Genomic DNA, 15,753 nt, shown 5'->3' with positions numbered 1-15,753 from the left:
ATTTCAAGGGTCAGAAGTTTAAGCATGGTTTAGATGTGTGGTTCTGGCCCCTACATGGTGCAGTCAAGATGTCAGCTGGGGCTGCAGTTATTTGAACAGGCTTGCTTGGGACTGGGGAATTTTCTTGCAAGCTCAGTCATGTGTTGTTGGCAGGCCCCAGACTCACTGGCTGTTGGCCAGAGGCTTTAGTTCTTTGTCACATGGGACTCTCCTTGGGGCTGCTGAAAACATGTCACTAGAGCAAGTGATAGGGAGAAGGCTTATTCTTTTGTAATCTTATCTCAGAAGGCTTGTTCTGCCATATGCTACTGATCATGTAGACCAATCATGGTGAAATGTGGGAGAGTACTTCACAAATGTTAACTTCAGGAGGCAGGAATCTTTGGGGAGTGTCTTTGAGGGTGACTACCACACTATATACCCCTCGCAGTAGCCATATGAAGATAGGGGAGTTTAATTCATTGCCTGAGTATTACATTGCTTCTAAGAAGCAGTTTGGATTCTGACCCCAAGTTAATACACAAGCACACATCCTGTCTGGCACTCTACTGGTTCATTCAACAATCAACAAACCCCTACTAAGTGCTACACAACAGGGGACAAGCCAGCATGGTCCATACTATTATAAAGTTTACATTTTGATGAAGGAGATAGATGATAAGCAATGAAATGATTGAAATAATATACAAATAATCTCAAAGGCAGTGCTAGATCTCATCTGCCCTCACTCCTCCGCAAGGACACAGGGCATGAAGGACATGATGGATGAAGGAATAATCATATGGGCGGTAACTTGTAAACCCACTTCACATACTCAGAATGCTTCCCCTAGGTTCACAGGCCAAATCTACGTATAATTCTAGCTCTGCCTTTAATTTGCTGTGTGAGATTAATCAAGTCCTCCCACATTTCTGAGCCTCGGTTTCCCCTCTGTAAATCATCTTAGGAAGAGAGAGTAAAGGATCTGTAAGTTTGTCTGTAAAATACTTTAACGTAAAGGAAAGTGAGTGCAGTGGGCAGAGGACTAGAGCTGGGACTAGAGAGCCCTGACTCCATGTGCTCAGCTCCTGTGCTGAGAAATTTGGGGTGATGTCCTTTCAGTCTCTGAGCCTCAGTTGTAAAATAAGGAGATTAGGTCTGCTTTAAGCCCTTCATTGTCCCAAAGTCCTAAAACTGCAAGTCAGTCAGTCAGTAATTGACAGGGACGGGTGGGGGGATGGTGGGAATTACTTGCCCAGGAGACAGTTAAGAGCAGTCAGAAAGCCTGAAAAACCCTGCCACAACCAAGCTGTGTAACTGTCTCCTCAGTTTCCTCAACTGTAAAATTAGAATAATAATAGTACCTACCAATGTTAGTTTCCAGTGGCTGCTGCAAGAAATTACCACAAACTGTGTGGCCTAAGGCAACAGAAATGTACCCCCTCACACTTATAGAGGCCAGAAGTCCAAAATCAAGGTGATGTCTGGGGGCTTCTCTCTCTGGGGGTTCTAGAGGAGAATCCGTGCTTTGCCTTTTCTGGCCTCCGGTGACTGCAGCATGTACTGGTTTCTGCCCACATGGCTGTAATATCTGCCCCACCTCCACATTGCCTTCACGTTGGTGTGTAATTTTTCTGCCTTGTTCATGAAGACATTTGTGATGGCACTTAGGTTAACCTGGAAAATCCAGGAGAGTCTCCTCAAGAGCTTTGAATAATCCATCTGCAAAAAACTTGCCCATAGAAGTTAACATTCACAGGTTTCAGTTCCCAGGGTTTAGGACTGGGACATATCTTTGAGAGCAGTTATCAGCCGACCCTTCTACTTCATGTGGTTTGCTATAAGGATTGAATAAGTAAAAACAAGTGCTTAGATAATACTTGCAGTACAGTGAACAGTCTTAAAGAACAAAAGTGGTAGGGAATCAGTGGGGAATGGGAGAGCTGAGACTAATACCCATCCTAGGGACTTCCCATTACCTGGTAAGAAGGTCAGCCCTTCTCTTCAATGCTGGTCTCTGAGTCACTGCAGACAGACAGAACCCAGCTCCTAATACCCCAGCAAATGGCTACAAATGACCTCCTGATCAAGTGCCCTCCTGTCTCACAGTGAATGTTCATAGACAAGCAGGGGCCTCCTCTGAGCTTGTATTAATATGTACAGCACTTCACTCACATGGAAAATTGATTTTCCTTTTTAAGCACAAAATGTAGCAGTTTTATAACCTTTCTCCAGCTTGACAAAGGCCATTTATAACCTACTTTCTCCGTCACCCTTCCTGGCACCAGTCTCAAATGTCTTGAAGAACTCTCTTGTGCATTTGTAATTATAAATTCTTCGTAGGCAAAATTTAATTTCCAAGAAGGCTGACCTTTTGTTTTTGTTATTGTAGTTTTTGTACATTAATTTCTGTGTGTGTGTTTTGTTATTGATGTTGTTCGGGACAACGGCTTGGGGAGAGGAGTAAGGAATCGACAGGGGGAGTGGGGGCACAGTGGGAAGGCATTTTAATCAGTGATGTCCAATGATGGATGAGGAAGGTTGGGCTCTGGGTGTTAATCTTTGTGGGTAGGAAATGCCAGCAGGGTACTGAAATTAAAGCCTAGTACCTCATTTTCTCTTCTGAAAGCAGGAGTGTTGGAACTGCTTCTCCATCAGCTTGTCTGGAGGAGATGAGCTCAGCCTCATCAAATGATGGAAAACTAAATTAAACAAAGAACCAGTTGTCCCCACAACCTTCCACTCATGGAGCACTGAGCATGTGTCAGACATGCTAACATGAGCATTTCAGCTGAGGTTGTTGAAGGTTGGGCTCCTTGGGGCTTGCTAAGGGACCAGAGGATTGGGGAAGGAACATACACATGACCAAGCAGAGCATTGGAAAACCTATATAAAGGGAGGACCTTGATTATCTGCTTAAGGAAGATGCATTTTTTTTAATCCATTTATTTATTCAAGTGGGGGAGTGATGCTATTTAAATATCAACTGGTGGCCATTTGGAGGATGGTTTTGAGGAGGCCAGCAGATTGGTTAGGAGTCTTTTGCTGTTGTGAGTATACAGGAATCTCACTTAGGGCTTCAAGGACAAGGGCATAGAAGAAGGGACCAATTCAAGACAAGGAGGAAGATAATCCATATTTTATGAGTGTCAAATCCTGAATTAAGACAGATGCCCCCATCACCCAATTTAAGCTTCACAACAAATGTGTAAGTGCAGCTGTTATGCTCATTTAATAGATAAGAACATTGAGGCTCGGAAAGGGCGAGAAACTTACCTGGGTCACACAATGAAAAGAGAAGAGCTGAAATTTAAACTCATATTGGTAGGGCTCTTTAAAATAGCCCTGATTACCTCCCTAAGTGACCTTGATAGCAGCAGCCCCTATCATGCAATAACAATAAAACAATAATGAAGATGATCTCAGCAATGTCAATATTATTATTATTATTACTATTATTTTATTTTTATTTATTTATTTTTTTGAGTTGGAGTCTCACTCTGTCGCCCAGACTGGAGTGCAGTGGCTGCTTCCAGTCACCACAGCCTCGACCTGCTGGGCTCCAGTGATCCTTCCGCCCCAGCCTTCCAAGTAGCTGGAACTACAGGAGCGTGCTACCACGCCTGGCTAATTTTTTGATTTATTGTAGAGATGAGGTCTCGTCAAGTTGCCCAGGCGGGTCTTGAACCCGCGGGCTCAGGCAATCCACTCACCTCAGCCTCCCAAAGCACAGGATTACAGGCTGAACCACCAAGCCCGGCTAATGTCAATATTATTAGCAGCCAACATTTGTTGTGTGGTTGCCATGTGAGCCCGTGCTCTGAGCACTTTGCCAACATTATTACCCTTTATTCTCTCAAGGCTACAAGCAGATAGTTGCAAAAGCCCCATTTTATAGGTGAGCATATTGAGGTTCAAAGAAGTGAAAAACCTTGTGGGACTTTTTACTCAGATATTTGTTGACCAAAGGGGAAATTGAACGCCTCTCTGTCAGTACTTGACAGATATCTCTTTCAGAAGGTGGGAGGAGAGGGCATGGTGGGGCCCGCCACCTCCTCAGCCATAACCCCCCTGTCATCCTTTCTCCGAGCAGTGCCCTGAGGAGCTGAAGCCCATGAAGGATGGCTCTGGCTGCTACGACCACTCCAAAGGCATCGACTGCTCCGATGGCTTTAATGGTGGCTGTGAGCAACTTTGCCTGCAGCAGACACTGCCTTTGCCCTATGATGCCACCTCCAGCACCATCTTCATGTTCTGCGGGTGAGTCTTCATCCCCAGGGCCCAGGTGCCGCCTCATAACAGCAAGGGATGCATAGGGAAGTGGTGGGGCAACTACAACTGGGCCAAACTGGGTCTGACCTTCCAAGAAATGGACTTTCTGCCTTTCCTGTTTCAGCTCAAGAGGCAAAGGCAACAGTGTGAGCTTCTGTTGGTTAAGTATTGGAAATAATACTGGATTAAGAAAAATAAATACATGATTGATAAATATAATAAATGGAACACATGCCCAGGTTGCATCCTAGGGTCAGGATATTTTTTACTGCTGCAGTCCTGACCAGCGCAGTGTGGAGACAAAACAGGCATCTGAGAGGGAGTTCACAAAGCTTTTCGTGTGGTACACCGAAGCATAGGCTAAGCCCAGGCTCCAAACTCAGTTTCTGCCAGAATTGAGCATTGTGAGTTTGGTGTTCAGCCACTCTCTGCACTAGTGCCCGTATCTGTAAGGACAATAACATTGGTCAGGGAGGGTTTAACAGAAACAATGCAGGTAATGTTTGCAGTACAGATTCTGGTTCATGACCAACTCAAACTGAGTTTTAAAATTAGTATGAGGGCTAGATGTATTGGTGCATGCCTGTAATCCCAACACTTTGGGAGGCTTGAGGATAGGATTTCAAAACCAACCAGGGTAACATGGTGAGACCTTGTCTCTATAAAAAAAATCTAAAAGCTAGCCAGGCATGGTGGTGTATACCTATAGTCCCAGATACTTGGGAGGCTGAGGTGGAAGGATTTCCTGAACTCAGGAAGTTAAGGTTGTAATGAACAATGATTGTGCAACTGCACTTGAGCCTGGGTGACAGAGTGAGACTCAGATCCAAACAATTAAAATTCAATAAAAAATAACTGAAATTAGTGTGATACTGAAAGGGGAGCACTTTGGGGCCAACTTGCTGAATGACCTGTGACAAGTCACTTTCTCTGTGGGCTATGGTTTGACCATCTGTGAAAAGAGACCTTTGGGCAATGACAGCTGACGCTTTTTCTAACTTCCCTTGTTTTCCATGTAGAGGTATTGCATTGTACCTCTGCCTTCATTGAACAGCTCCTGGCATAGCATTTGGTCCTCAGTCATCACCAAGAAAATAGCAACCTTTTTTCTTCTCCTCTTCATTCCCTTTCTGATTATGTCTTTGTATTAGAAAATGTGCTCATCTTTCGACATTCCATGACTCAGAAAAATAATCCTGTGCTATGGGAGAAGTATGCTCAATGCTGTCTTTACTAAGATAGAAAAGCAAAATATGACATTTAGCAACCTTTTCAGTTCTACATTTTGCACAAAAAAGGGGGAGGGGTGGGCATGTGTATGGGTTTAATTCCAGATTACCAGGAATTTATTTAACTTGCACAGTTCTAGCATACGGAGTCCAGTTTTCCTTGCAGGGCTTATTTCAGCATCTCCTTTCCTGCCCTCGTTGTACTTATGGCTGCAGGTGTCTCTGTGCAGGTGTTGAAGCAGCTCACTGGAGGCCCTAGATATGTATCAGTAAAATAAATAAGAAATAAATTAGGATATGCAGACCTGAATTTATAGCGGTCTCTCCTCAGCTTAAGTGACTGCAGGGCAGTGTTGAGTAAATTATGCATGGCTTTAGATCTGTAGGCTTGCATACAGAATCAGCCATGTTCTTATCATTGTTATTTTTCTCTCCATGTGCTTGGGGGCGAGGGGGGTGTTCTTCTGTGGCAAATAACAACAGTAACAGCAGCAGGTGCAGCAGTAATGGATTTTGACTTCAGAAACGATTACCACCTTCCATCCACAGCACACGACAGGGAACCTTGGATTCAACAGACATGAATTCTCAACCCAGCTCTCTCACTCTCTCAGAGACACCAGGCATGCCACTCGGCCCCTGACCTTCAGTTTCCTCATCTATACAATTGTAATAATACCTACCTTTATTTAGTGATGGTTGGGAAGAGTTCAAAGTATTTTACATGTTTTAATCCCATGAAGGTTGAGTAACATGCCCAAGGTCATATGCCTAGTGATGCAGCTCATTGCCGCCTCGCTGTGTAACCTTGAACAAGTTACTTAATGTCTCTGTGCCTCAGTTCTCTCATCTGTAAAATAGGGATAATAGTGATATCTATCTATAAAGATGTTATGAGGGCTAAATACATTACATAGTTTACATTCTAAGTTACATTAATATTTGTAAAGTGCTTTACAACAGTGTCCTGCACAGACTTAGCACTATATGTGTTTGTTAAATACAATAACTAAAATGAATGATCCTGATGACATTGGCTAGTGACCTGATGCTCTAAATTGGATGAACTAACCTCTATCATGAAAGGTTTATGAAAGTCTCAAATAAGATTGTGTGGATGAGAGTGTGTTGTGAACTGTTAAAGGCCATACAAATGTTGATAAACAAGACAAAAGAAAATAAGAACCAGGTCTCCTAACCAATAGTAGTTGCAACATACTTTGGAAATTGTCTATTAAAGATGCAAATGAGAAGTTACCCACACTTGTTAGAAGCACTGTAAACAATGAAAGCTATTAGCAGGTACTTGGGAGAAAGTTGATTGAGAGAGAAGTGGGATGCTATTGAATTAAGCAGGGAAAACAAAACAAGCCCTGACTCAAAGGGACCTTCTCAACTTGTTCAAAGCTCTATGACCTTTCGAGAGTATTCTGAGTAGTAACAAGTTTAATAAATCTGTTTGCAATCAGGTTAATAACAGCAGCTAACATTTTAATTTTTATTTTTTAATATTTTTTATTATGGTTTTGTGGGGTACAGTTAAGGGTTAGGTGTACAAGTATGTTTCATTCAGGCACCCTGTTGATAAGAGGTGTTTCCCCATCCCCAGACAGATATCTGCTACTGTTAATCCCATCTCCCTCCACCCCATAGTTTCCCAGTACCGTCAGTCATTTTCTTATAGTATTACATTGGATGTTCAAGGTCCATTATATGAGTGAGAACATGTGATACTCGGATCTTTGTTTCTGTGAGAGGTCACTCAGTATTAAAGACTCTAGTTCCATCCAGGTTGCTGCGAAATTCATGATTTTGTTCTCTTTTATGGCTGCGTAGTATTCCATCGTGTTTATTAAAGCATTTCCTATGTACAATGACTGTTATAAGGGCTTTGTGTACACAGCTCTTTCCAGTCTCATAACTCCATAAGGGATATACTATCACATTTCCCATTTTATTGTTAGGAAATCAAAGCACACAGTGGCTCATGACTTGCTTAAAGTCAACAGCTGGTAAGCAGGATCATCAGGATTCAAACCCAGGCCTTATGGCTCCAGTCTAAGTCAATACAGATTTGATGTCCTGTGGTTCCGGGCAAGTCACTCAATTTCTGTGAACCTCTGTTCTTTCATGTAGAATCAGAAGTTACTGTAGCAGCATTGTGAGGATTAAATGAAATTATACATGCACAGGGGCTGGCACACTTAATTAAGCACTCAGTAAGCCATAGTCATAATTAGCCTAATAGGTATAAAACCGTCTTACTTAATTATTCAATTAGTGAATTGTGTGTCTTGTTTACTACTCTATCTCCAGCACCTAGAGCAGGACCCAGCACATAGTAGGTGCTCAATTAATCATTGTTGGATGAGTCCAGGTGTGGTGGCTCATACCTATAGTCCCAGCACTTTGGGAGGCCAAGGTGAGAGGATTGCCTGAGCCTACGAGTTCGAGAATAGCCAGGACAACTTGGTGAGGCCTCATCTCTATAATATATTTTTTAAAAAAATTAGCTGGGCGTGGTGGCACACACCTGCAGTTCCAGCTACTTGGAAGGCTGAGGTGGAAGTATCGCCTGAGCCCAGCATGTCGAGGCAGCAGTGACCATTGGTGTGCCACTACACTCTAGCTTGGGCAGCAGAGTGAGACTTCAACTCAAAAAATAAATAACTGTTGGATGAAGTTTCTACATTGGTGTAGCTAAAGAAGTTCCAAGTCTGACCTTTCAAACTGTATTTCCAGCTAAGTTCCTCTTTCTGGGTTAGGCCTCTTGACTTCAGCGTTTAGAGCTTTCACAGCACTGTTCCCCTGTTTCCCTCCTCCCCTGTGCCCCCGCTGGCCCCCATTTGTCCTTGACTCTTTAGCTTGACCTTCTCTGTCTCCTGTCTAACTCTCAGTGCAGGCTTCACCTTCTCAGCAAGTCTCTCAGTCCCAAGGGGTTCAGGAGTGAGGTGTGCAGTTACCCTGGAGCTAGGAAACAGTATCCATCCTTTCAGATGATACCATTTAAATATTGGCTCAGTCTTGAGTGGGGTTAGGGCACCTACTGAAAGAACTTGTTTTTCTTGTCTTATTTTTGTTTGTTTGTTTTTTTCATTTCTACCTACAAAGCCTGCTTACAAAGGAGAGGGATTATTTGCATTTTGTCTGGATTCTAATTTATTCTCGTGAAATCTTCACATCTCTTATGGACTAGACCTCTGGCTAGCTGACCTGATTGTTAGCGCTTCAGCAGGGCAAGTTTCCCAAAACTGAGTGAAAGCATTTTTTCTCTGAAACTGCACAGCCTCCTCTGTCTCTCCCAGTGGTGGCCCCATTGCTCCACGGACTCACCTGCTTTCCTCTCTAGTCCTTTCACACTGTGAACTACTCATGATTAGGGATTGTGTCTAAGTCATCTGTGTGTCTGCATTGCCATTCCCCCTGTTGGACTCTCCGTGCCCAATCTTTTATGAGGTGCAAGTAAACATTGAGTTCAGTGTCCTCCAGGGGAAAAGGGGACACTGAGGACAGGTGGCTGAGCCTTACTTGGTCCTGACTTGAGGGAGCACAAGTCCCATAATGGTAGACAGAAGCTGGTAAATTCAAGATAGGTTGAGAAGGTCACTGGACACTAAAATAAGTATTTAGAATGAATCTTTACAATCAGTCTTAAAGGTGAGAGAGTGTCACCTCCTGCAAAGACCTTGGCAAGTTACCTGGCGACCAAGTTTGTTTCGTTCGTGTGTGTGTGTGTGTGTGTGTTTACAATGTCTACCTTGCACACTTCCCAGGGTTTTAGTCACATAAATATAATATATTCTTAAACGCTCTTCATACAAAGATGGACTGAGCAGAGCCATTCTTAAGGAGGAGAAGGGAAAGAGAGAAAATGGTTCAGAAGCATGAAATGGGAGAGTCACTCGACATGAGATAAATTTAGATTTGTGCGTCTTGGCAACCAAAATAAACAGAGGAAAAAAAACCCATAGTGAATTATATTGTTGTCCTTGCATGAGAAAAGGAAACCTGTGGGGTTTCATTTAGCTTTGTTTTGTTTTGTTTTCAGGGGATATACACCTTTCTCTGATATTACTTGCTAAGAGAAATATTTCCTATATAGTCTTATGTAAGATATAATAAGAAATTTCATCAATATTTTTAAAGTTTCAGCATTTTTTAGATGATTTAGAGGAAAAAACTGAGGCCCAGAGGGTTCTCACAGCCAGTTAGGAGGTAACATTGAAATGGGAGCTTGAGATGTCCCAGGCGTCTCTCTTCCAACATGAATGATTTTAAAAATCATTGGCTCAAAGAACACATCCAGCCTCCCATAATCCTTATTAGCCTAGGTATTTAATATCCTCTAATATGTAATTTTCGGAAAGAGAGAGGAGATACACGCATGTATTTAACATTCCTGTAGTTAACGAAAAGCCACTTATGTTCACTGTCAAAGCTGAAGTCCGCTCTAGTAGTGGAAAACGCTGGAGAGTAAACCTGTGGTTTTGGTTTTGCCTATCAGTAACTGGTTGCAGAGGTTTGGGAGGACTTGTTTGGCTGTGATTTTCACTTTTTAAAAAATTTTTATTTTATTTCTTTAAGTTGTGGGGTACAAGTCAGGATTGGGCACTTAAGTGGTTGAGGTACAGGTGAAGTTTTCAGCCTCCCATTGGGCCTCAGTTCGCCTGGTTTAGGATTAAGCACCCTTAAACTCTTGCCCCTCTGACTTCTTGTTGAAGGATATGAACTTCATTCCTAATTTTTAATCTGATGTATTTGCATGCCAAGTTCTTATCAAAGTTTACAACCCTGTGCTCTCTATTGTTTAAGTATTTGAAAAGCTCAGGCATAAGAAATATGCACAGATAGCTTTATTATTATTATTATTGGAGACAGGGTCTCACTGTGTCACCCAGGCTGAAGTGCAGTGCACAATCATAGCTCCCTGTAACTTTGTACTCCTGTACTCCTGGGCCCAAGTGATCCTCCAATCTCAGGCTCCCAAGTAGCTGGAACTACAAGCATAAGCCACCATGCCTGGCTACTTTTTAAAATGTTTTTGTAAAGGTGATATCTTGCTATATTGCCCTAGCTGGTTTCAAACTCCTGACCTCAAGTGATCCTCCTGCCTTGGCCTTTCAAAGTGCTAGGATTACAAGCTTGAGCCACCACACCCAACCTTACAACAACAATTGATAGAAATATATAACACCCATCTATTTGTTTAGATAGATGTTTTTCAACATAGATTCTGGAGATAACTTTGGATCAAGATTATCAAAGATTTAAAAAAAGGAAACTCAGTATTCAGTGTGTTTCCAACATAGAAAAATCTATACTCTGTAACTGCCTCTTAGACATTCCCAGTGCACCTGGGGTTAGTAAAGACTCTGACAAGTCCTGCAGTATAAAAATTTAATTGCTTCTAGAGTACCAAGATGTCCCACATTTTAACATCTCTGAAATTGAGAGATATGTTATTATCAAATTGACCGAGTTTAATTGACAGTCCCTTTTTTAAAAAAAAAAATTCTTTATTAGTGTTAAGTAAAATTCTAGTGTTTCTTTTGGTGGTTGGGAGTCTTAAAGTAGTTAAAAATACGCTATATAATTAGCCCAGAGTTTCCCATGGCATTCTATTTTCTTTTCATCCCTTACTTTCCTTTATTTCCCTTTTCTTTCCTTTTCTGAAAACTTTGTATTTTCCTTTGAGTAAAACTTGCATACTGGACCACTCAGAGGAGATCTTTATTGATCTTTACTTGGGTTAATGTTAGGATAGCCCTGAGGGGCTTCACGAGAAAGACTCTCAGGATGCTAGCAGGTTAATGCAGTTGAAGTCCTTAGCTACTGTCTCTGGCCCTGACGACCCCAGAGTGGGATTTCTCACAGGTGTCAGTATTAGGACAGCTAAAAAGGCACCTGCTCCCCTCTTGCCTTGGTAGGAGGACTCTTAGATGTATCCCCAGCATTGGTTCGATTCTACTTGGCATACCGTTCCTTGAGCTAAACTTACACTTAACATTTCTCTGTTCTTAATTTTGTTTTTAGGATTTGATTATTTTCCTTATTTAAAAAAATAGTTTCTAGTACATGTATTTCAATAAATAATCCATAAAACATTGAGGAATGAATGAATGAACACATGAGTGGATATATGGAAAAATAAATAAATGCTCTGCTTTGAGAACTTGTACGTAATGACATTTTTCTGTAAGTCTGGGTTTCTTCTGTAAGGCAAGCAGATGGGAGGAAGTCATTTGTGCTGAAATGGGAAGAACATTAGATTTGGAGCAAAATTCAAGTCAAGGTACTAGCTTTCCTGAGTGTTCGTGTAACCTTGGTCGATAAACGTATATGTCCCAAGCCTCGGGGTCCTCCTGGCAATGTTGAGATGAAAGTACCCATCTTACAATGCTGCTGTGGGGATTAAATAGAACATGTTCTTAGCTAAACACCTACAAGGTTTTATGGTGCACTCGCTAAAGTTCCATCCAGTTCTAGTACTCTCTATAAGGCGACGGGTGTGTTAAGGGTAACACATCCATTGCCTTCAGCTAAAATGCCCAGTTTGTATCTTTGTACTTATTTTATATTTTTCATTTTGGCATATGTATAAATATAGTTTCATGTAGATCTTGGCTGGTTTCCTGTGAGCCTACGCTCTTTAGAATTTCTGTAAGAAAATCTCCTGGATGACAGAATGTTCTAAAGAAGCTGTATAATTATGTGGCATAGTATAAAAATAAAATTAAAAAAAGAAACCAACAACTAAACAGACCCTAGCATAAACCTGTCTGTGCCTTGAGGTGCCTTGGGGGAGAGAACTGCTCACATTTCAAAACTCAGAGGATTATTTGACTTTATGAGACCCTGTTTTCCCCCTGCATGGCTCCTGCTAAGCCACAATCCTTTCTCACCCCCAGGCAAAAAAAAATCACTGTACACCCACAGTTGTGATATGATTAAAATCTCTCTCTCTCTCTCTCTCTCTCACACACACACACACACACACACACACACACACACACACACACACACACACATACACACATTTACACACACATTGAAATACAAACTCCTAGGTTTAATTACTAGCGCTACTCTTGGCTAGGCAAGTCACTCAACTTCTCTAAACCTCAGTTATCTCATCTGAAAATGGGAGCGATAACTTCCTGTGAGAGTTGTGTATTTTCTATTGCTTCTGTAATGAGTTATCACAAACTTAGTGGCTTAAAACAACCACAGATTTATTGTCTTACAGTCCTTGGGATCAGAATTCCTGAAATCTAGAGTGGCAAGGCTGCATTTCTTCTGGAATCTTTAGGGGAATTCTGCCTTTTCTGACTCCTAAAGGCTGCCTGCATTCTTTGACCCATGGTCCGTTACTTCCCCCCGACCCCCATTTTCTCCTCTGCTTCTAAGTTTCATCTCCTCCTCTGACTCTGACATGCTTGTCTCCCTCTTGTAAAAACCACATGGTGTAAAATTAGCCAGGCGTGGTGGCACATGCCTATAACTCCAACTACTTGGAAGGCTGAGGCAGAGGATCACCTGATCCCAGCAAGTCGAGGCTGCCGTGGCCATGAGCATGCCACTGCACTCCAGCCTGGGTGACAGAGAGAGACTACAATTCGATAGATAAATAAATTTTTTTAAAAGCCACGTGGTGACATTGGGACCACCCAGATAATCTGGAATCATCCCAAGGCAAAATCTTGTACTTAATCACATTGCAAAGTCCTTTTTGCCATGTAAGATAACCACAGATTTTGGGGATTAGGATGTGGACATTTTTAAGGGGGGGTGTCATTATTCTATCTATTACAGGTTATAATAAGGAGCAAATCAGGTCATATATAAATGAAAATTCCACTAAACTGAGGTCTTGAATGCAGGATTGATATTTGAAGATATATGTATGTGTCTATAATATATATATTTAGCTTATAGTCTATATAATAATTTCATATGCATAAATACACAAACTATATGTATACTCTATTTCCAATGAATGTACATAAATTCCCAATTAGGTACTCTGAAGAAAAAAAATCAAACTGTGATAACTCTGTCACCTTCAAGAATCTTGATCTAGCAAGACCAGCAACTAGGATATGAGAATCACAGAAGTAAATTTACTCTCCTTGGGAAGTGTCAATGGGTTAATAGGGTAAATAACAAAAATCACAGTAATATTAATGATAATAAACATTATAGTGACTGCATTACTTGGCTACTATATGAGAGAGAGGGAGTTTTGTCCTGTGTACAAGTTATCTCTAATTCTCACATAAGCCCTACAATATGGATGGTTATTGTCCTCATGTAATTGATGATGACACTGAATCTTAGGGAGGTTAACAGGCCTGGTCCAGGTCACATAGCTTGCAGGTATCACAGCCTCTATTTGAACTCAAGTTTAATTAGCTCCAAAACCTAAACTTGGCACCTTGTGTCTCCCTTAAAATCTCAATAAATCCACCAAATTAGAAATTATACAAACTACATTGTCTGGCTAAAATGTAATACTATTAGAAATTAACAACAAAACAGGAACAAGCAAATCTGTTTGGGAATCATATAAAAATGCCTTTTAAGTAACATTTGGGTATGGAAAACATCAAACTCAGATACCACCTCTTTAGAACTGAAAGGAGCACGAGGGCTGCATATCAAACTTATGAGATTTGGGCAAAGCCATAGTCAGAAGCTCCCCAGCATTTATTAGGAAATAAGAAAGATTGAAAAGAAACAAATGAAGCATTTGACTCAAGCAGCCATAAAAAAAGGATTATAAAACAAAGTCAAAGAAAACCGCAGGAAGAAATGAATACAAATAAAAACCAAAATAAGTAAAATAGAAAAGAAAAAATAAACCTCATCCATAAAATACAAAAAACCTGTTCAAGGGGAGAAAGAGGAGAGCACAAATAAACACATTAGGAATGAGCTTGGGACATAACTGTTGAAGCACAAGAGATAAAACAAATTTAATGAGAATATTGTGTAGAACTTTATACTAATACATTTGAAAGTCTTGATAAAGTGTATTATATTCTTAGAAGACATAAATTGCCAAGTTTGAGTCATGATGATAAAGAAAATCCAAACAAGTAGATAATATGGAAGTAAATAATAAGAGAGTGAAATGTCTACAACTGAAAAGAAGACACCAAGCCCAGGGAATTTTACAGGCAAATCTTATCAAATCATCGAGAAATGGATAACCTCAAACACTTAAAAATGGATTGAGATAAAGAAATAAAAAGGACAGTTTTTATCATTTTATTCCATAATTCTAATGCCCAAACTAAGTAAATATATGCACATCCATCTAGAAAAATCTGGCAGACATATTAAAATTTATGAGTTCTTTATGTTGGTAGGATGCAAAATCAACTTACAAAAATCAGTAGTAGCTTTCTCAAAATGGCAATAACTAACTAGAAAATATAAGAGAAAACATGAGTGAAAAACTGATCCTACTTTTGAAGTGTAAAGGACTATAATAATAGAAGTTATTACTCTACAGTGTACATAAGATCTTCTTTGTATGGATTGCCTGAGCCCACAGGTTTGTGACCCACCTGGGCAACTTGGTGAGACCTCATCTCTACAATAAATCAAAAAATCAGCCGGGCGTGGTAGCGCATGCCTTTAATTCCGGCTGCTTGGAAGGCTGAGGTGGAAGGATCACCGGAGCCCAGTAGGTGGAGGCTGCAGTGGCCGGGAGTGGCCACTGCACTCCAGTCTGAGTGACAGAGTCAGACTCCAACTCAAAAAAAAAAAAAAGACCTTCTTTGTAGATAAGCAAAAGAAGCACAGAGAGGTTAAGCAGTTTGTCCAAGATCACCAGCTATGGAATGTGGTGGAATCAGAATTTGGACTCTGTTGGTCTGGATCCAAAACACCTACTTGTAACCTCTATAACATAATGCCTCACATAAATGCCCAGAAATAATTTCCACAAGACATGTACAAGACTTTTATGAAAAAAGTCAGTAACTTCAGTGAATATTTTAAAAGAACACTTGATAAATGGAGATACAAACCATGTGTTTGAATTAGAAGACTCCAAACCATAAAGATGCTGTATTAGTCAGGATAAGATAAGCTTTGTTGCTGTAACAAATGAAGCCTCACTCCTACCCACAACCAGGTTACAAACGAAAGTTAACTTCTTATTTGTGCAAGGACGCTGGTGATTAAGGCAGTGTTCCTCTATCCTGTAGTATGCATCTGGAACACGCGGTCTCTAGACTTGCCATAACAAGGGAAGAGAGGGCTT

General features: G+C 41.0%; 1 protein-coding gene across 1 annotated transcript in view; it reads left to right on the top strand.

Annotated features, from left to right (window-relative positions):
• The window catches only part of LOC103273039 (astrotactin-2), a 358,841-nt gene that overhangs the window by 206,706 nt on the left and 136,382 nt on the right, over positions 1 to 15,753 (top strand). Inside the window, exon 7 of the mRNA XM_021718790.1 lies at positions 4,073 to 4,239. Within this exon, the coding sequence (XP_021574465.1) occupies positions 4,073 to 4,239 (167 nt within the window). The remainder of the gene's footprint in view (positions 1 to 4,072; positions 4,240 to 15,753) is intronic.

The sequence above is a fragment of the Carlito syrichta genome, unplaced genomic scaffold, assembly GCF_000164805.1.
Source record: "Carlito syrichta isolate Samal-C Ts95f unplaced genomic scaffold, Tarsius_syrichta-2.0.1 Scaffold313459, whole genome shotgun sequence".
NCBI lineage: Eukaryota > Metazoa > Chordata > Mammalia > Primates > Tarsiidae > Carlito > Carlito syrichta.
The sequence above is the reverse complement of the archived record's forward strand: the minus strand, read 5'-3'. Positions and strand labels throughout refer to the sequence as shown.